General features: G+C 39.8%; 1 protein-coding gene across 11 annotated transcripts in view; it reads left to right on the top strand.

The window, feature by feature from the left end:
- AOPEP (aminopeptidase O (putative)) overlaps positions 1 to 22437 on the top strand; it is a 215879-nt gene that overhangs the window by 173574 nt on the left and 19868 nt on the right. For 9 of the 11 annotated variants that reach the window (XR_014896808.1, XM_085312924.1, XM_085312944.1 and 6 more), the window contains 2 exons: positions 1004 to 1120; positions 20551 to 20637. Coding sequence is in view for 10 of the 11 variants with exons in the window: in XM_085312924.1 (XP_085169050.1) it covers positions 1004 to 1120; positions 20551 to 20637 (204 nt within the window). In the remaining variant the exon portion in view is untranslated. Of the gene's footprint in view, positions 1 to 1003; positions 1121 to 2711; positions 2805 to 20550; positions 20638 to 22437 lie in introns of those variants that run through there. The other 2 variants (XM_085312960.1, XM_085312977.1) reach the window with 2 other exon arrangements.

The raw sequence follows: 22437 nt of genomic DNA, 5'->3' as shown, positions 1-22437 counted from the left end.
TTATTATTATGTCTGGAGAATATTAAAAGTAAGTGATTCTGGTTTCTTTCTGCTCACAAAAGCTTGAAGTCGTGTCCTGCCTTCCTCCTGCTTTTTCTTTTGGTGCTACAAAATGAGGAAAGCTTTGGGGCATATAATGAACTTCTGACTGGTCATTCTGAACTCTGAATTTCCAGTGCAGATTTCCTGGCAGCTGGTGTAATTTCTCTCTGAACTCTGCTTGAATTATTTATTTGTTCATCCAATAAGCCTATTAAAGAGAGCACTTAAGCACTTGCTACATCAGACTTAGGCTTTTTGTTTTCAGGCTCAACTTGAAAGTGTTAGGTTTTGGAGTCATGGCAACTAACTATAAAATATATTCGCTTATGTATACTGTGCGCGCCATAGAGGTAATATCCATACCTTCTTTTCACTGTAGTGTAGGATGGCTCCTGATTTCTTTGTGCTATAGAAGAGTGCCTTAGAGTATACCTCAGAATGTATTGTTACAATCCTTGTTTTCTATGTCATTTACTTGTGTTGTTTACCTTTGTTTACTGTAGGAATACCAAGCAATTGCTCATATAATAGATAAAAGTGCCACTCGTACAATTATACATTTACGTGTCTGGTTGATTCCTGAAATAATGAACTATAAATTATTCTTTTATTTTATCCCTTCCAAGTCCAAACCAAATTAAATTACTTAGCATATGTAGTCCATAAAGATCTTAGCTTAATAAGCAATGATAATGTTTCAATAGGATAAACATGGTTTTGATCCGATATAGTAATGAAAGCCATGGAAAATGAGTCTTAATTAGGCCCCAGAAAAGAGTCTTTCAGAATATAGAGACATAAACCTTGAGGTTTTTCAGAAATCAACTAGAAGTTTTTGCCATATTTCAAGCACATGCTGGAATTACACAGGTTATCAGAGTCTTATCCTGTTTGGTTTGTTTCCATTTAATTGCTCACTATACACAGCTTTATTCTCACAAGGCATCTATTTTCCTTCTAGCTTCTTCCAGACCAGCTGGTCTTACTTCTGGAGTCTCTCTTGGAAGAGAAGACGTTATGTCCTAGAACATTGCAATGCTTAGAGAAAACATACAAGCTTCATGAACAGGATGCAGAGGTAGGTCACTGAAAAACCCACCTGAAAATGAGTTATTACATTGTTGACTAGGAATAATAGTATTCCTCTAGGATTCAGACTCATTCTAATCCCCTTTTCGTTGTCTAAAATCAAAATGACATATCTCGTATTGCGTTTTCAAATGCCTCTGTCTCTCCCTCTCTGTCTCTCCCTCTCTGTCTCTCCCTCTCTCTTTGTGTTGTGTTTGTGTTGTGTAGGTCCAGATGTGTTTACCTACCATAGTATTAGGAGACCATGCAGTACAGATTTTATATATAATTTTACATATACTTTAGGTAGCATGTTCATTCAAATGTTAAACTTCTCACTATGTAATGCTAACTGTATATTTAGAACTTGGTTAATTTTAATTTTATGTATTGTCTCCAAATGCAACCATGTGTCTCTTACGATCTAAAATTCTTCTTCTGCATGGCCAGCCAATATTGTTTCTCCCAAGTCTTATTCAGGATTTAGAAAAGTTTGCCTTCCAGAGAAATTGCAGCATGTTCTACTTTTGAGCATGAGTTTCAGGGAAGAATCAGTTTTTTACAGTAGCAGCTAGTGCCAGAGATGTTAACAGTCACTTAAGAAAACACAGTTTTATGTGATACTGTAGATGTGCCTACCCCATTGCATGCATCTATGAGACTAGCATCCCTGTTCCAAAGAGCTTAATATCTTAAGGAGCCAAACCTTGCTACAATATGCAGTGCTATCTATTTATAGTGGAGCCCAGTGGATTTCTCAAGCAGGGAGAATTCTGATAATTAAGGCAGCAGAACTTAACGGTTATAGGCCCTTGCAATGAGTAAGGGTTTGCTTCAAGTGGATAGTATGCTGGAGGGGAAATGAGAAGATGAAACCAGTCATTAAAATAAAGGGTGTGTAGCTGTATAAATAAAAAGGCCTAGTTATTAATGAGCATATAATCAAACTAATATATAATGAAGAAGCTCAGTAAACTTAACAAGATACTAAACTTCTGTTTAGTTAAAAACTACTGTGAAGTCTGTGGAAGGTCGGTGTGCATGATTTACCTTGTTATAATTGGAATTTTATGGCAATAATTAAAATTTAAAGAGAGCAAATTCTATCTTATTATTCTTAAACTGACACCACTAGGTGGATGCTTATAAATACTTAGATATTCAAATACTGATGGAAAGATCCATAGGGCAGAGGTCTAGCTTTTTCTCAAAAAAGTGGGCAACATTTCAACTGTTGCTGTTTATTGCATCTTTTTTGTTGCTGTTGATATGAGTTTCCAAATGCCAGACTTATTTTTAATTAGCAAGCGAACCAACTTTTCTATTTATAGGAAGTAGGATATATTTTAATCATATCTGAATACCAATGAAATGTCAGAGGTTCTATAACGGGAAGAGGAATAACTAGGGAGGTAGATCAAAGCAATAGCTGTGGTGGTGTTGCTTCATGCCAGTGAATTGTGAGCACCAGACCACGGTCTTAGATTTCTGCAGTTTTTCCTTTCTCTCCACACTCATGCCTGTCTTTTTAGTTTACCATGTCACATAAAGGCATATGAGTGATCTCTCCTTTTTTTTTTTTTTTTTTTTTTTTTTTTAAGCAAAATTGTGGCCTAAGTGAAATGAGCATGATCTCCATGTTATTTTACAAGGTGAAACCACAGGCTTAGTGGACCTTGAGAAGTACAAGTAAGGTAACATTACCATTTGTGTTTTAACAGTCATTAGATCACAGTCACCTACAGTCCTTTAAAGAGAGTGTTAGTTTACATGCCTTCCCATACCTGAGGGAGGAACTTTTCATGTGTCTAACTCCAGTATATGTAGTAGGGATTTTTCTTGTAATGACCAGGAACAAAGAACCACAGTCCAAGATTGTGACTGAACTATTCATGTCTATATTTGATTTATAGAGACATTAATCAGTTATAGTCATCCAGTTACATTGCTGAAGTTCAAATGTTTTAGTAACTAAATGGCAGAATTGATCATTAAAAATTCAGGCATAAAAAATTGAGGTCAGGCTAGTGAAAAATAAAACTCTGTCAATGTCAGAGGTTTTATTCATGAATTTTTTATAAGTAAGGCTGACAGTTGCATTCCATCCAGAACAGAATATGTTTTTTTATTTTTAACATGTAATGTTTATATTCACATTAATCTTATGCTATGCATTAGTAATGATGGGACCAGCAATGGATGAGAGTGGTGCGCTATGAAGTATATCTGTGTCTTTTTAAACAAAATTTGGCAGTTAAAAATTGTCCATGAAGTGTGGCAAGCACGTTTTGGAGTTGGAAGGCTTTTGTTGTATGTAATGATGAATAGCTAAGTGACTTTCGTAGAATCATAGAATCAGTAAGGTTGGAAGGAACCTCTGGAGAACATCTAGTCCAACCTCCCAGCTGAAGCAGGGTCACCTAGAGGATGTTAGACAGGGTTACATCCAGGCGAGCCTTGAAGATCTCCAGAGAAGGAGACTCCACAACCTCTCTGGGCAACCTGGTCCAGCACTCCGTCACTCTCACAGGGAAGAAATTCCCCCTCACTTTCAGGTGGAACTGCCTGTGCTTCAGTTTCTGCCTGTTGCCTCTTGTCCTGTCACATGGGACAACTGAAGAGAGTTTGTCCCTGTCCCCTTGACACCTTCACTTCAGGTACTTGTACACACTGGTAAGATCCCCCCTCAGTCTTCTCTTCCCTGGCTGAAGAGGCCCAGCTCTTGCAGCCGTTCCTCATAGGGCAGATGCTCCAGTATCTTTGTAGCCCTACGCTGGACTCTATCCGGTAGCTCCATGTCTCTGTTGTGCTGGGGAGCCCACAACTGGACACAGGACTCGAGATGAGGCCTCCCCAGGGCTGAGTAGAGAGGCAGGATCACCTCCTTCCACCTGCTGCCACCACTCTTCCTAATGCACCCCAGGATACCATTGGCCTTCCTGGCCACAAGGGTACATTGCTGACTCATGGTCACCAGCACTCCCAGGTCCTTCTCTGCAGACCTGCTCTCCAGAAGGTCAGCCCCCAGCTTGTACTGCTGCATGGAGTTATTCCCCTCCCCAGGTGCAGGACTCTGTAGTTGCCCTTGTTGAACCTCAAAGGGTTCCTCTCCGCCCAGCTCTCCAGCCTGTCCAGATCTCTTCAAATGGCAGCACAGCCCTATGGTGTGTTAGCCATTCCTCCCAGCTTGGGATCACCAGTAAACTCACTGAGGAGGCACTCCGTCCCCTCATCCAGGTCACTGATGAAAGAGTTGAAGAGGATGGGACCCAGTACTGAGCCCTGGGGGACACCACTAGCCACAGGCTTCCAACTAGACTCCGCGCCACTGATGATGACCCTCGGAGCTCTGCCTTTCAGCCAGTTCTCAATCCACCTCACTGTCCATTCATCTAACCCACACTTTCAGAGCTTCTCTACGAGGAAGAGACAGTGTCAGAAGCCTTGCTGAAGTCAAGGTACWCAACGTCCACTGCTCTCCCCTCATCTACCCAGCCAGTCAGGCCATCAGAGAAGGCTATCAGGTTGGTTAAGCAGGATTTTGCCTTGGTGAATCCATGCTGACTCCTCCTGATCACCTTCTTTTCCTCCATATGCCTGGAGATGGCATCCAGAATGAGCTATTCCATCACCTTTCCAGGGATGGAGGTGAGGCTGACCTGGATTTGCCTGGGTCCTCCTCCTTGCCCTTTTTGAAGACTGGAGTGACATTGGCTTTCTTCCAGTCCTCAGGCACCTCTCCAGTTCTCCAGGACCTTTCAAAGATGATGGAGAGTGGCCTGRCAACAACATCCGCCAGCTCCCTCGGTACCCGTGGGTGCACCTATCCGGGCCCATGGATTTGTGGATGTCTAGCCTGCCCAGAAGGTCTCTAATCCTATCCTCCTCAACTAAAGCAAAGTCTTCCTTTCTCTAGACTTTCTCCGTTGTCTCCAGGTTCTGGGATTCTTGAGGGCTGCCCTCAGCAGTGAAGACTGAAGCAAAGAAGGCATTCAGTAATTCTGCCTTCTCCATATCCCTTGTCACCAGGGCCCCCGCCCCATTCAGTAGTGGGCCTACATTTTCCGTAGTCCTCTTCTTGCGGCTGATGTATTTGAAGAAGCCCTTCCTGTTGTCCTTAACATCCCTTGCCAGACTCAATTCCAGCTGGGCCTTAGCCTTCCTCACCACATCTCTACACACTCTGACTGCATTCCTATAATTCTCCCAAGTAGCCTGTCCCCTCTTCCACATTCTGTGTACATTCTTCTTCTGTCTGAATTTGGCCAAGAGCTCCTTGCTCACCCATGCAGGTCTCCTGCCCCTTTTGCTGCACTTCTTCCTCCTTGGGATGCACCGCTSTTGAGCTTGGAGGAAGTGATGCTTGAATACTAGCCAGCTCTCCTGGACCCTGCTTCCTTTTAGGGCCTTAACCCATGAGACTCCACCAATTAGGTCTCTGAAGAGCCCAAAGTCTGCTCTCCTGAAGTCCAGGGTTGCAGTCCTGCTTGTTGCCTTACTTCTTTCCTGCAGGATCCTGAACTCCACCATCTCATGATTACTGCAGCCAAGGCTGCCCCCAACCTTCACATCTCTAACCAGCCCCTCTCTGTTGGTAAGGACAAGGTCCAGCAGCACACCCTTCCTTGTAGGCTCCTCCACTATAAAGATACTACTCTTTATATTCACTCTGAAAGCGTAAGAATCTATGTTGTGATGAGTACTCTTGCAATGATAGAGTGCTTCAGACTTTGTATGATTAACATGAAAAAAGTAAAGGGTTAGAATAATCTCACCTTTTCAAGTATGTGTTTTTTCTTGTCCTATGCAAGTACAGCATGAGATGTCCTTGTTCCTGTTTCTTGAAGCTTTTATGTATACATGTCTATCTTTTGGGAAATTATGTTAGTTTGACTTTATAGTTCAGCACATTTGGTGTCCTAAAACTGCATGTGCCTGGCAGCATCTGCACTTGCCTGCAGTGATACACAGATTCTGTTCTCATTCAGCTAAGTTTGCCAGCAGCAGTATTTGTACCCCTCACTGCCAGTTAGCACATTCATGTCCAGGCTTTCCAGCAGAAGGGCTACACATTACTTCAGAGAGGAGAAGAGAGTTTGCGGCAGTTTTTTGCCTTGGTTTGATTGCTTTGCACCAGCCAGAAGGGAAGAGAGGAGGTGAGTCAGCCTTTGCCTGGAATCTGAGTGATGACTAGGCTCCTCAAGGAAGGATCGTGCTGTATCCACCCAGGGATTTCCACAGCCCAGAGTGACTCAGGATAGCTCTCCTCCTGTCTCAAATGAGGTCTTACTGCTGATCTACTGTAGCTTCAGACATTCTTTTGAATTTATTTAGGTATTAATTTAAATGCTTCACTCAAAAAGTCAGAGATTAGGTAACATACTTCTGATTCATAGTCAAAACCATCTTTTTTTGTGATAGTGACCTTTGAGCCTCCAGGGCCAGAGATGAGATTCTGATTGTGTAACTGCATTTCAGACTAGCCTGCCCCCAGCTTTGGATGCTGCAGGATGTTTGTAGGGCATCTGCATAGCAGCACAATTTGTGGCTCCCTCCTGTTTGCTCAGTCCACTTCTGTAACAAATCATAAGTCCACTATCTGCCGTTCAAATATTGGACCATCTGAGTAGGCAGGAAGCTACAAGTTTGTTTTCCAGAAGTAAATTCACTCACATGAGTTATTTGAATTAAGCATATCCCAATATATCTAAACAACATTTTGAGAGCAGTGGAGTTTTCAAAGTTTAAAGCCATTTCTTCATCAACTCTCAATGCCCTGAGCCTATCATGTCTCTGACTTTGTCAGACAAGTGGGAGGCAATTGCATGGAAGAATGATTGTGTCCTTGGTTTCTTCTTCCCATTCCCTCTTTTCTAGCTTTGCTGCTTCCTGCTACATAATACGGTTGTTCATAGACAGGCTACATCTCCTGTGATATACTACTGCTCTGGTATCCAAGAGAGGCATTATAGAAATTGACTGGCTGCAGTTAATCAAAATGACGAAGCCCAGCTGGAAGGGTTGCTGTTTGAGGAGAACTGGGATATGTTACAAAGAAACTACAGTTGCTCTCTGACACTGTAGTGAGATAACAGAATCAAAGGTGGGTCAGTAGAGGGGTTTGATTGTTTGGTTGGTCTGAGCTGTCACTTTATGGAGATAGTTAATTTGATCAGGATCTAGCTTCCAGCAGAACCTAGAGAATTAGTCAACTTGAAAAGTTCGTGATCACAAATTTTTTTAAGTTCTTCTAACCTTAATGACACCTCTTTGATATGATTGTACAAGCTTATCATGTTCTAGCATAGTCTATTGAGGAATTATGTATTTTTTAAAAAAGCGGACATAGTTTTGTTACAAATATCTAAAGATTACACTAACAGCTCTGGATAACAGTGACTCTGTAATTAGCAACACTATGGGTACTTCCATTATTGGGTCTCTGAAATCTTGGTAGGGCCTGTAGTATACCACGTGCAAGATTATAGGATGTGCAAGTAGCCTGCAGAACAGTAACAAAAGTGAGAGGAAAAAAAATCGCTAAGGTAGCCATAGGAGAAGGGCAATAAATGCATGTGAACTTCTGAGTCCTGTTATTATTAGACAAAATTTTTGCAAGTGTTTTTGCTGAATTTTGTAAGACTTAGTGACAAAAGGTATGTTATGTGGATGAAGTAGAAAGATTTATAATGCATTTCTCCAGTATTTTCACAGTAGAGTTAGCTTTTCTTTCCTTCCTACTGTCGACATCACTTTTTTGTAAAATATGTTGCCTGCATAGCATATGGAAAGCAGTTTTGTTAGTTCCCTCCCCTCCCCCAAGCAAACTGGCTAAAATGCTCTTCTCTTTCATAATGCTTTCCCTGTATTCAGGAACATAACCTGGTATATTTTGGGAGAGGAAAAGAGGAGAGAAATGTGAGTAAAATGAGTTAAGATCATAATATCATGAGTCAGGTGGGTGGCATAAAGCCATTCTCACACAACTGCTTCATTGTGCATGAGGTCTGCCTATGAGACTGAGGCTATAAATCGATGGCATCTTATTTCACTGACAGAAATCCAGTCGTGCTAATACAAACCATACAAGGTGCCTGATGTGGTTTAAGTAGTGAGAACTGTGTTTAGAACAAAATAATTTTGATTCGTTGATCTTTCCTACCCTGTGAAAAACTGGCAGACACAGAAGTACAAATGAATTACAATCAGTATCTGTCTTGCTGCTTCCCATCTGGTGGTCACTGCAGTAGGTTAGCACATTCTTGCACTGTATTATTCATTTGTCCTGCAGGTTGTCATTAAGCATTGTTAGAAGGTGCCCTTAGGGAACAAAGCTCTCTAGAGTATAGTGTAAAACTGGATGAAAAAGAGAACTGGCAGGGAAAGGTCAGTCCATGCTAGTAGGCAGAAAAGGGACTTGGTGAGCTCTCCTTTCAGCACAGCCCCTGGGCTATTCCTCCCTCATAGGATATGCTTGGGGCAGGGATTCAGGAGAAGTCTCAGCTTTAGAATAAAACTAGCAATGTGTTGCAAATACCACCACAGGCTGGCCAAGCCTTCTTAGCTGGGCCGTGGAGAAACATGGAGGTGGGCTTCAGTTAGCATTGTTGCAGCTGAACTGGGAGATACCTGTATGGTCCTTATCTGTAACTGATGTCGTGATTGATATGAACTGCCAATTTGATAAAGGGAAAAGAAAATCAACTTGAACTAGTGACCATTTTACAGGAATCTTCTTTCTTCACGGTGAAAAAAAAAAAAGAGGAAAAAAGAGATGGATACAGTAATTTTTTGCTTGTTTTATTATTTTCTGCTATCTTCTGATCTATTTATTTCATATTTAAACAGACAAATGATTCCTCAGCTTCAACCCAAGTCATTGAGAGATGCCTTATTTTGTATATGAGAGTATGTTTTGGAGGGTTTACGAAGTTTTACCCTGCTTTATCTCCTTGTATTTCATCCAGCAAATACTGGGAAAGAGCATCTTTCTACTGTCTTTCTACTGCTATAGAAAATCTTTTCCAGTTTCACTAAGAAAGCAGATAATGACAGAGCACAGGAGACTAACTTCATCTCCTGCAAAGGAGATATGTGACCTCCACTTGTTGAAAGGCCGTTGTGATCTTTATTATATCAGGTCTTCATCTCATTTGATATTTGGGCTAGTGTTGCATCTAAATGTGGTTTGCAGACTTTGGGGGAAGAGAGTATCAATATCACTATTACCATTGGTAAAGGTAATTTTTCACAGTCCTGCATTTTTTTTCCCCCAATGTAAAGTGCTTTGAAAAAGATAGCAGTAATATGGCATGTGGTTACCAAAGTTGAGGCCCAAAATGCAGTGTGACACTAAAAGAATTGGAACAGGATGAGGAGAAACACTTCCAGTAACAGCAGTGGGAATTGTCCCCTGCGATTGACTATGGGTGCCTGTTATAGCACAGTGGATACACTGGGATGAATTTGTAAGACTGCTCAAAGGATAATTTGAAGTAGCTATAATTCGGGTTTGTTTTGTTGCTGCATGCACAGTATGGAGGCTTTTCCGGCCACTTGAGAAGAACAGAAAATCCCTCGATCAGCATTAGCTCTCTGAGGAACATGTTCGGCGCACAAGATTTATGGAGCACTCGAAATAACTTTGAACTAGTCAGCGCTCCTGATCCCAAACACTGGCAGGAGCCAACAGAAACATGTTTGTTCCAAGTGATCTCACTGGCTGCTGGGTGGCATTAACAAAAGTTTCCTAGTCCCCATTACTGATGCTGTTCACTTAATGCCCTTTACTTCAGGGTTACTTTTCTACCTGGCTTTGACCCTTAATTTACTCCTTATCTGGTAACCACTGACTTAATGAGACTTGGAAAAGAAGGAACTGTTAGTAAGAGGGAACCAAATACAGAATTGCTTTTTACTATTCATCCAAATAATCTACAGAAGAAGGATTTGTAGATTGCTCCTGCTTTTCAGTAGTCTGTTGTCTGGAAAAGAAAAAGTTGTGACAGAGTCCCCTGGACTTCCGAAATCTATCTTGAAGATGTCCTGAATTGGGTGAAGTTGTCTTATTTGGAGTTTTATGAAGTATTTTTGTGTAGGGTGGTACAAACCGAGCTCTGTAATACAAACCTCCTGGTCTGACCTTGTCAGGGTAACCTAAAAGGTTACCCTGTTTGCATATACGTGGTAGTACTGACATAGCTGCCAGGATGTCAAGGAAGATACAGTATTTAAAAAAACAAACAATAAAAGCCCCTAGCTATCTGGAGGCTTGTTCCATTACTGATTGTTTCATTATGAACCTGTAAGCGTGTGTGTGCTTGTATGGGGGAAGGCTTTGTGTTGTGGATTTTTTTTAAGTTGTGAGCAAATCCTGAAAATACTTCTTATTGCATATAAACTGATTTTGATGGTGCATCCAAACAACTCTCACTCAGTACTTCTCATTTCTGTATAAAGACTGACTACTGATACCAATTATGCCTGGATGGGACTATAGAGTTGGAAGAAAAATCTGACATGCCATAAGTATATGAGGTCTAAATAGCACAAGAAATAGGACAATTTAAAATCACTAACCATTGTTGGTTCTGTTGTCACTACCTTTGCCATGAAGATCTGGTCCAGTTGCTGAGTCATTGACTTACTAATGTGTGGGTAAAATTCCGCTGTTGTCCTTTCAACTGCCTGCCATCTAAATACCTTTGAGATTGAAGCATCCTGGAGAGGACTCTTGCTGTTTCCTCATGGGGTAAATATTATCCTAAGCAGCAAGAATAGTGGTAGTCTTGGAGGCAGGGAACAAAAGGAGAGAAGATAACTCAAAAAAAATGAAACATCGAGTAAAATTTATGTGTTTCTTCTGACTTTATAAAATCAAGATATATTTCTCTTAAATTTTTTTCAGGGCAGGGGGAAGGKTTTTTTGTGAGAGTGATGTGAAAGGTCTTTGTCTTTGGAGTCAAAATCTCATGTTTAATTGTTTTGAAAATTGGAACCAAAGTTTTAAACTATGCACAGTTGGAAGGATGCAAGCACAGGCTGGGTAGCCTGGCTGTGGCCTAAACCATGGAAAAGCCAGGCAGCCACATTGTTCATTGCCTGGAATTTGTGTCTCATGTTCATATTTAGCTCTAGAGTTTGTCTATGACAGTAATCTTGCCTGGAAACAACAAACATTTGGACTACAGTCACTGTGGGAGGCCAGAGTTGAAGGGAAGGCACTTTTTTTGCCTCTAGTTACAGAAAGGAGAAGATAGATGGAGAAGAAATGAGAGAGGAGTATAAGCAAGAGGAATGACTTACTGTTGTGTTGTTACTTGCAGCAACTTTTCTTTTTGCTGAGCAGGAATTATAATTTAATAACTGGTAACAGAAGGTTGCTGTGCTTGACATCAGATTTTTAAAGAACTGGTTTTCTGCTTCAGTTGTAAGGGTGTTTATGTGCTTTTCCACACTACAACATTTGGTTTTATAAGGCTAGAGTGTTTTTACATTCTTGTATAAATAGCTTGTGTGTTGAAATATATACATACACACTGTATGGATAAAAACTGCAGGTAGACTCAGCCAGCTAGAGAAGATAGTAATGATGGACATCATTCATGATGTTGATGCAAAAAAATTAAGATGATACCAGACACACTAAAAACATTATTGTAAATAGATGTTCTGGGTAAGGTGTCGGGGCATTTGGAATGGGTTGTACATGAGACTAAGAGATGCAGGTGCTGTAATCCTGTTGCATATTTTGGATGAAGTGTCAGCTAGGACATCTACATATGCCTATCCATGTCGCATGCTGCTGAATGAATGGCGCTTGTTCCTTAGGTATTTCTTGCTGGAGGCAGCAACATGAGGTTGTGCTTGAGACTGGGATCTGTTCTCAGTCTCTCATGATCACCCATCCTTACTGGTTCCCCAGCCACATGCCTTCATGTGTGTGGCAGACCCCACTACAGCTCTGTGGCTTGGAAATGCTGTGAGCAGCACTGCCATAGAGATGGAAGGGCAAGCAGGACTGTGGCCAGAGCCATTGGGCTGCACTGAGAACCTCCCACCAGTCCTTTAGGAGGAAAGGTGTGGGCAGCAGAGGTGCTATAGAACTGCTCGGAGGGCAGGTATAGTGGGTACTGGGCTTGGGAGCTGCTCAGTCCTGAATGCCAGAGCGTCTCCCATTCCTGTGCGTGCAGGGGATTGTGAGGGGCCTTTGTTCTGCACTGGGCCAGAAGACAGCCCTGTTTGTGCAAGCTAACAGCACCACAACAAAGCAGAACTCAGCATACATCTCCAGGAAATTTGATTAAAAAGTCAGCTGATGACATCTTTTCTACAATCTCCATCTTGCTGCAAGCTTTGAAAGGCACTAACACTTCAGCATGCTGAACACGCAGTATCAAAAAGGCAAAGGAGAGGGGAAGCGTTTGGTTCCAGTTAAGTAGCGTATTTATGTTTTTAATTATGGCTTATTTTAAAAAATCTTTGTTTTTTCAAATTAAATGAGTTCACATGCTGTGTTAAACATTTCCTTACCTCACATGGCATCATGATAAAGGAGCTGCTCCCCCTAGGATGGAGATCATGGCAGCGTAAATGGAAACACAATGAGAAGAGCATTTAGGCACAGCAGGGAGTCTCTCTTCCAGCAGATGTGGTTAAAGTTATCACACTACCTTGGTGTTGGTACTGGTTGTTTTTCCCCTCTTCTCATCTAAGCCTATTTTAGATCACTGTCCTATATCACTCTATTGGTCTGCAGTGAAAGAACAAAAACTTGGGATCAGATACTGTTGTGTGTCAATCTCCTGTTAAATAGGAGAGAGAAAAAGTGGGCTGAAATGCATATGGGATTACAGAATTACATGTCCTGATTTAGTCACTTATTTACATTAGCACAAATGAGAACTTTAGAAGTGAGATGCAGCCTGTTCCACCTTTCAAGAAATATTAGACGTGGCTTCTTAACCTCTTTTAGCTTTTCTACCTTCTTTTGGAAAATTTTCTCCTGTGAACACAAATGTCATTGGTCACAGATGTGGTGCATACAGGGAGAAAAGCATCTGGCCATCTAGTTGTGAGCTCTCTTTTTGTGAACCTGAGGTGAGAAAAACAAGTGCATTTGTTTTTTTCTAAACAAGTTCCCAGCATGTACTTCATTTCCAAGGGTGAATCTTGGCCTGAAATACTGCTGTTTGGTCACTCATAACAAATCAAGAGAAAGTAGTAGTGATGTGCTCTGCTTTGTTTGGACTTTTCTAAGCAGCATGTTGTGTGATTCCTAGGCTTCTGTATGTTTATGTAGAAAAGAGACTACTATGGTGGTTGTAGAGAAGTGCGTGTTTTATTTGGAAATGGAAGTAGAATCATACGTTTACAGTGTGTAGGACTTGGAGAAGAAAGATCTGATCAGGTTGCTTTTAAACAAGGCCTTGGTACTGTAAAAACTCTTTTAAAGTAAAATTCAATTGTATTATGGAGAAATGGGTGATAAAACAGCTGGAAGGGAGGTGAAAGGATGGAAAGGGAATATATGTCTACAGATCAGATTCATACAGGGAGAAAAGTTCAGTCCTGCATCTATTACTAATTAAGGCTTGTACCAGCTATGGGAACACACTGCCTGACTTGTTGGTACCCTTGCGCAGCTACAGATTCGAATGCTTCCATTTGTGCCCATAATCTGCAGTTGGCCAAAATGCCAAATACAGAATTCATTTTTGAAAGGCTTGATCATGGAATACCTCTCTGACTAAATGGAGACAGTAGCTATACAAGGTTTGGCTGCAGCACTCCGAAAGAGCTGCTGGGTGGAGGAAGGAGAGAGAGCACCCACAAGGTGTTTTCCACATTTTCAGCTCCGCTTTTATGTACAGCATGAAAATGCTTGATTGCTGCAGAAATACCAATCAAAAGGAGTAAAATGAATTATGTACTACAGTATTGTCGTCAGTGCTGCTAAACTTTCGTGTCTGGTGTTAAGATTACATTTCATCTAGCTTTTTAACAGCCAATTCATACATTTCAGGTTTTAAAGTTTTAGAGTTTCCTCAGTGATCACGCTGGAGTTTGCTGGGTTGTCAGTGGGCTAAGATATTTATGCAGTGGGACGTGTTACTTAAGGGGGCAGCTACTGGCATGGAGCTGCTTGGGCAGCCAGTGTCGAGTGGAATGAAGGACAGGGCTTAGTGAGTCAGTGAGGTTCCAGTCCTATCACCCCTCTTCTCACTACAAGTCTTCCTAGTAGTTAAGATGCAGCATGAGCACAGCTAGCAGAAGCCATTCTTGATATGTGAAGGGTTATCATAATTTTGACCATAAGTCTGGAAAATAAAGTAGTGAATACTGAGAAAGAGTATCACACTTTAAGAAGAAGAATTGGAAACAACAGCGTAATTGAATTTTGCTGACACTGTGAGGATTTCCGGGAAAAAAAAGCCTCTATCAAAGATGCCTGCTGCTGCAACTCTGTATCTGGCCCTTAATTTCTTTAGTCCTTTGGTGTTCTCAGAGGGAGTGTTAAAATTTGGTCTCTGAGAAGTAACTTCTGCTGTGAACAGTCCAGGAGGTTTTGTTCCAAAATACAAACTCATTTAAGCTCTACTCAGGCTACTTCTGACAAACCCTTGGCATATACTGTAAACCCAATTCCAGCATCCCTGTCAGAAGAATGGTAAATCCATTCTTGTTGCATTCAGTAGGTTTTTGGCTAATGAGTGTATTTTTTTGGATTGCCAAACCAATACTCTGTCAGCAGAGTTGTAATACATGTGGCCTTTTCATTGCTCTTTCTGATTCAGCATCCCTGATGCTTTGACTTGGGTAAATGTTCATGAAGCCATATTTATGTGCTGAAAGTATCCATGTACTGTGGAATAAAAGATAGGAATATTCATTTGAAGCTTTGCCTAGATAGAATGAATGAAACGTCACTGGTGCAACCTGGCTGGTGTATTAAAGAATAACTATTTCAGCTGTTCTTAAATCTGTCTGCTTATGCAAAGATAGAGGGGGAAAAAATGAAATCATTAAATACACTGTCACAGTAACATTATCTAATTGGCAATTCTTAATTGTAATTCTTGTACATCAACCAATAATCTGTTTATTACTCCAAAATACTGGCCTATAACATTGTTCCTTTGTTATATCTGAAAATGATCCAATAGATGAATCCAATTTATGTAGAGATAGGAAGAGACTGGAGAGAAGTACTTTCAGAGGGAACAGAACAGCATTCCAGTGCTCTGGAGATACCCAGCTTCCTCCTCATTAATTAAAACTGATCTATAGTAGCACAGTTTGGTTATTCGAAAAAGTTTCATTGTATTTTTTCCTTTATAAATTAGACTGGAGTCTGACATCTGTGGCAATTTAATTAACTTTTACAATTCTACTTTTTGGAGTGACTTTTTTCAATAGTGGCAGAACCTATGTTTTATAAAGATCATATATGCATATGATCTACCTTTCATACAGCTTCTATTCCATTGCACAATAGCACTTAATATATTTTAAATTACCCCAGTTTCTAAGATCTCCATGTATGTTGCTTTTGTTTTGCGATTTAGATTTATTGTCTCATGGTGCCTTTTAAATTGGATCCAGCTATTAGCAAAACGTATTCATCTTCCCTGAAGCTAGACTCCCATTCTGCAGACCAAAGCGTTAGTACAGCTCCTTAGTTTCTTTCTTTCTGCTTTTTTAATAAAGGCATGGTTTAAATTACTTGCTTTCTAAGTTTTATTTGTAGACCTCAGACGTAAAATACTTATTTTTACTTGTGTGTGTATGACTGAGAACATGAGCAAGCTAGATTATTACAATATAACATATAAAGCTTGCTGTGTGGATGTTTGTTTTAGGCTTGTCTGATCGATTTAGCAAGGGAGAGGAGAAAATTAAGTTTTTTATCACCTGGGTCAGATACAAAAAATTATAGTTTTACTTCAAGATCTGTTTAAATTAGTTTTAAAAAATGTTTTTCAGGTATGTCCCTGTGAACTTTTCTTCTGAAAGTCGAGCTTCAAGAATTACCTAACAAAAGATTTTGGCCCAAACTGTTAAAGTGTAAGGACTTTCACTAAAAATAGACTAAGTCAGTATCATTTCTGTTTCTAAATATTTTCTTCTGCATTATCAAAATACAGGTAATGCTTGAGTTGCAAACAATATTGTGCAATCTCATGTATTTTTCTTAAAATGAAATTATAGAGAATTATTTGTATAGGCTGCTGCTCCTACATATGGGAGCCTAGTGCTCACTGGCATTATCTCTTCAAGACATATTAATCAATATGTAGAATTAGATGTGCCTGATATTTATGAAACAATCAGTTTTCAAATGTTATATCTGAGACAATGACCTACCACTGAACTGCAGTTCTGGAGTGTTTTGCCAAACTCATGGCAACAATCTTCAGCTAACATAAAATGATGCTGGTGGAAACCTTAGCACCAGTTGTGAAAGTGGAATTGAGGGAAAGAACAATTTCCAAGAGAGGAGGATCTTCTAGAAACCTGAGCTCCCACCAGACCTCCAGCCTCCTAAGCCACCACTCCTTGTCTTGTGGAATATCAGGCATTGGCTGTGAGGACTCAGAGCACCAACTCTGAGCCTGAACTCTGAGGCTGAAAAAATAAATTATGTTCCCAACTTTGGCACGTAGGTTCCTGCAGCTGCCAAACCAGTAAGAGCGTGTGTGGGTGGGTGGGCAGTTACAGGTGTTACTTCAGCTTTGGAACATATAAAAGAGCCAGACAAAGTAGTGTGTGCTTTCTGCCAGCAGTAACAGGAGGATTTGCAGTAAATGACTTTTCAGGTTTAGTTTATATTGTTTATGGTGTAACCAGCCAAAATGACATACGATGTGCATCTCTGAACCATGCAGAAGAGCACAGAAAAAATGTGCAGAGAGAAAATTAGGAAAAGACTAATGAATTCTTATTTTTGCCACTGTGCCTTTACTCCTGGGAGGAAAAGAAAAGCCAAGAAGAGCATACACAGGATGCGGTATGGTTAGCTCTGTCCTACCACAAACTGCTTTAGTTTTCAAAATTTCCTTTTGATACTGGTTTGTTAAAGTGCCTGTTCATATGATGCATTCATTATGCTGCAGAGCTGTGGGGCGCATTTTAATTCTCCTGTAAGGATTGGATGAGAAGGTGGGAACTGAAAGATTTTTTACCATCGTGTTCGTAAGCAAATAAAATTCTCATGTTTGCGGTATAAGTCTAGGGCTTGGACTATAGTAGAAAAGTTACTTTATTGTAGTGCATGTATCTGAAAAGTGACTGCATTTGCATCAGCTGCAGCTGCCATGTATGGTAACCTACAAGCCACACCGCATGGTGGAGTAGGAGCATAGGAGAGTGATTAAAGTATTTTCTGTTCAGGTCTTAAGATGCTAGTGCCAATTTTGACCAGGTCACCTTGCACATAGAGGAGCATAGTTTTGCTCACTGCTTGCTGGGGCCCAGTACGTGTCCCTGGGAGGTTCGTGGGATGGACTGTGCTGTCAGTTTTACAAGCCTTTCGATAACAATTGGTCCAAAAGCCTTTGGGGTTTTTCAGAGAATGAGAGGCAAACATGTAATCTGAGATAACAGACATACTCCTTCTGTCTCAGCTGGAAAATTCCCAGCATTTCAGATTTGAGTATGTTCCAGGATTTGTAAAGACTCTGAGGAAGAGGGAAGGGGAAGGGAAGAAAGAGGGAAGGGGAATGGAAGGAAGAGAAGAAATGAAGGAATCTCAAACCTCACTCAACAAATAAATATTTTTCTTTTAAATATTTTAAATGAGATTTATTGCCAAAAATAGGAACCCTGTGGAGGGAGGAATGATCTAAGGAAGTGGACACAGCTTAATTTTTCACTGGTTTCCAAAGCAGTTGTCTGAAGCAGGAATTCAGATAATCAGTACTGAAAAATGTAAGGTAGACATATATTATATTAGGACATTAAGAAGTAAAACCACATAAATACATTCATTTGAAGATCTTCTGATCTGATTTCTATGTAGAAATTATGATCACATCCACAGAAGTTACATGAGCTGACTTTTGCACTGTGTAAGCCAGGTGCTTGAGCTCTTATTAAAAGTACTTGGAGTTATTTAGGTGCCTTATACTACAAAGAGCTCAGATTCTCTGATGTTTTCCTTTTAGGATCAATAAATATTTTAATTATATGGGAAAAAGCAGCTTTCAAACTTCCTAATAAAGAGACTCATTCTCAGAATCCAATTTATCTGGTTATTGAAATATAATTGAAGACACAGTCTGAGATCCTGAGCAGACATAGAAGTTGAATTTGATTGCTCACCTCCTTGGTGAGTGCTGTATCTGCTGGAATGCAAGAAACAGGAGGGCAGTGATCATGGGAAAGCACTCCGATCCCTTCCTCCTCATCATMTATTTCATATGTGCTATAAGAATATATAAAGTCTTTGTTGTTGTACAACAGAAAAGGTGTTGCACAAGATAATGTGTAGCAGAAGATGATGTACAGTACAAATGATTTTCTGTTCTGCTAAGGGAGGGTTAACTAACCCTGTAAATGAGAAAGTAAGGAAATGCTAATTTGTGAACCTTGAAGGTACCAGCCAGACAGGAATCTGCTTGGTACTGTGTGAAATGCCTTCTAACAGAGCTGAATTGCCTAGGAGGGTTTACTGGTGAAATGTTTAGTGTCTCCTGGGAGAAGCAGCAGCTGGGTAGGGTTTTGAGGGTCTGCATTGTGGATGTGGGTGTCTACAGCAAAATGAGTTGAAACTTGGAAAACTATTTACTTTTGTGGATTTAGTTCTGGTCCCACATGCAGGAATCTTAACAGCTGTTATTTTGTCAGCAGCAGTCTTTAAGAGACAGCTTTCATTCCTCACCATGCCTTGCACTTTTAACTGTTCAGTGTCTTAGGTACTGTGAGTGCAAGCTCTATTCAGACACAAATTCCCAACGTTTTATTTCATTTGGAAGCTATGTTTGAACAATTCTGTCAAAAAGGTCATCTGGAAGGAGTTATCAGCTGCCCCACAAAGGCCTCCTCCAGGACTTAAGAGCATGCATCAGTTGTTAATGATGTTAATTAGACTATCATTTAATTACATACATTTGAAATTCTTTGTTGAGATGTACCATTGGCATGGACTACAATGACAAAGGAAGTATTGCCCTTATTTCCAAAAGCAACAATTTACTTGTGAGTGTCTTTCTATTCCCTTCCTTTCTAACTTTCATTCTCAGTGTTATCAGTAGATCTCAATTACTTGATAATAGCAGAGTTTAGACTCAGATTCGAAAAATATTTAAGCCGCTTACGTTTTACTCTTACTACAAAAGCTGATTAGTGCTAGGAACCAGACTTCTGAAAGATGGTAAGAACAGAGGCTGGAACAGGAAGAGCAGGGAGTGGGAGGGTTTATTGCATTCAACTGTTTTCCTTTAGGGTCAGTGCTGAGCTAATAATGGAATATAAAACATTAGCCTGATCACTGCCTGCAACTGAGGAAGCCTTGGTGTCACGTAAGATGACACTAATGTCACAAGAGTCATTAAGAACAAAGTAATTTAAAACAAAAAAAAAGTATGCATTTCAAAGGTGTACTGTTCACACTATTTAAAATATATTATTCAATAGTAATTTGATGGAAAATTTCAATATTTTTCATTACAGCATGTTAGTAACTGTCTTTCTTTGTTAATGAGCGTTTGGTAGCACAGTCCAGCTTTTTAAATGTAGACATATTTTAAACCCTTTGCAAGTTGCTTAAAGTCTGATACTTGGCAAAGCTATGGTGGCAGAACTGTATTTTACTTCACTGAAATCTCTCTCTTTCATGGTTTTGTATCTAACTTTAATCATTTTAGCATAGGTGTAGTATTGGTACAAAATTATATGTAGACTTAAACCTTCTAATGTCTTTGATTTTACACTTATAGAGAAGAAATTATTTAATTGTATCTTATGGTTCTTCAGATGTTTGTAGCACTAATCTCTCCCCACTCCAGCTCTTTTAACATCATGAAAATAATAACTTGTAGCCTAGTTTAAAGAAAAAATAGGAAAATACTTATAGCAATTTGAAGTGAAGATGCTGCAGAGCTGCACCAGATACACAAATTTGTTTATTGATTCAAATTCTTTGGGTATTTAGGGGTTTCAAATCCCACCCCCCCTCCCCACATATGTGTGTGCATGTGTTGACCCAGTGGCATGTGACTGGTTGGCAAAATGGCATTGCGCTTAAAAGCAGAACCTTTTGTGGTTTTATTTGAAAGCAGAAGCATTTCACAGGAGCTTAATGTATTAAAGAATCTTTTATGTTTCGCACCCACCCTTTTTWACCCCCCCCCCCCCCGAAAAGTTAGAAATATATTGTTTACTAGCACTTAATTACAGAGATACGATACCGGGGTTTTTTTCTATTTTCTCTTCCCAAAGGTTCGACATCGGTGGTGTGAACTTGTTGTTAAACACAAATACATACCTGGATATGGAGATGTTGAGAAATTTCTCAGAGAAGATCAGGTCAGTTCCATTTAATTAACATTTTCAAAATAATCACTTTTTACTATGTCAAAGTAAAAACTGACTTTAATATATTTTCTTGCTGTGGATTGTCAAAAACTTGAACGTATGTGTTCAGTTTGCCCTTTGCTTAGTGGGCTGTGGGAGCTACCCAAGTGTACTCAACCCCTGCCTAAGCCTACTAATGTTCTGGTAATTGGTTAAATAGGATGTATAACCTTCTGCTTTCATTTTGTGCAAGCTAGAGGTGGCAGTGACACTGGGAGAGTGCTTCCCAGCGTTGGTTCCATTGATGATAAAGGCAAGCTTGGCTGTAAATATTAGAGCCTGTAGATACGAGTTAGGTACAAAACAGTCAGTGCTGTAGAGGCTTAAATTTTCAAGACCATATCCAGAAGGAGAAGTGTGTCACAGGAATGTACATGAAAGGAATGCAGGCATCTTCAGGGTTAGGGAAGTGCTGGGAGAGGATTTTTAGGGCAGGACACGCTGAATGCCTTTAGTATGACTTGTTTAGGCCATTACAAACTTAAAATTGAAATTGCACCTTTGCTTATTCTTTCAGTATCACTTTCATTTATTTTTATTCACTATGAACATCAAGAAATTCACTGACTGGCATATATGTTTTGTATCTAAAATTTATATAAAAATACAGAAAATGTTGGAAGCTATTTCAAAATCTGGAAGAAATTCATGCCTTCACCTTTTATGTTGACAGTGAACAAAGACATTTACAGCCAGAGGTTTTTATACTTCTAGACAAATATGTTTTGTCACAGTAGTACAATAAAGTTACTACGATCTCCCATATACTTTCTTCTAGCTCTAGACTATACCTCCTATTTATATTTCAGCCAATAAACATGCCCCACACTTCTGGCAAGCTCTTTATTTTAGTAAATAATATAATCATAAAACACCACCATTTATGAAAACAAAAAGTTATATGTATTATGTACATTTTAATCATATGGAAAGATGCAGATAGGTCCCAGTAGACAGCAGAAAAAAATCCTCAGGTTTATACAGACACACCTGTTTTGAACTGCATTACGTTTGGGGCAAATATTTTATCAAATAAAGACTAGCACTTTCTGCAGTGCAGGAAATAAATTTTGAAACTATTTTTTAATGTAATCTCTGATATCCTTCATTTGATTTACTCCAGCAGTTGCGTACGGTTTATGGCACAACCAGGTTCTAGAACGATTATGACTGAAATCAGAGCAGTTGCATGCCCTTACTGATCGCAAAAGACTTGGCTATTTTGAAAGTCTGGGAAAAATGCAAATGTGACTATTTAGTCCTTTTCAGGATTACAAAAACCCAGTGTGTTTACTGAGTTTTGATGTTTGTATTTGGGGAAAAAATAAGGCTGGGTGGAGAAGGTAATTCCTATTTGGAACAAAATCTCAGCATTTTGAAGTTCTCTATGAAAGCAACTGGAGCCCAGCTCCAAGGCAGCCTGCCCGGTGTGACTGTCCTGCTGCTGCAAATCCAGGAAATCTGAGTTCTTGAGTCTCTGAATGCAAGACAGCACGTTTAGGGGACTGGCAAGGAGCCTGGCAGGTTTCTGTCTGACTCCCTTAATTTAAGTCTTTGTGAAAACTCAAATTTTTCTGCCAGTTGAAAGTGGTTTGCCTTTGTTTCTGTTTTTTCTTTTCTTTTTTCTTTTCTTTTTTCTTTTCTTTTTTCTTTTCTTTTTTCTTTTTTCTTTTCTTTTTTCTTTTCTTTTTTCTTTTCTTTTTTCTTTTCTTTTTTCTTTTCTTTTTTCTTTTCTTTTTTCTTTTCTTTTTT

The sequence above is a fragment of the Rhea americana genome, unplaced genomic scaffold (assembly GCF_003343005.1).
Source record: "Rhea americana isolate MKP2758 unplaced genomic scaffold, rheAme1 scaffold_11, whole genome shotgun sequence".
Lineage (NCBI taxonomy): Eukaryota > Metazoa > Chordata > Aves > Rheiformes > Rheidae > Rhea > Rhea americana.
Note: the sequence above shows the minus strand (reverse complement) of the source record. Positions and strands in the feature narration are given on the sequence as shown.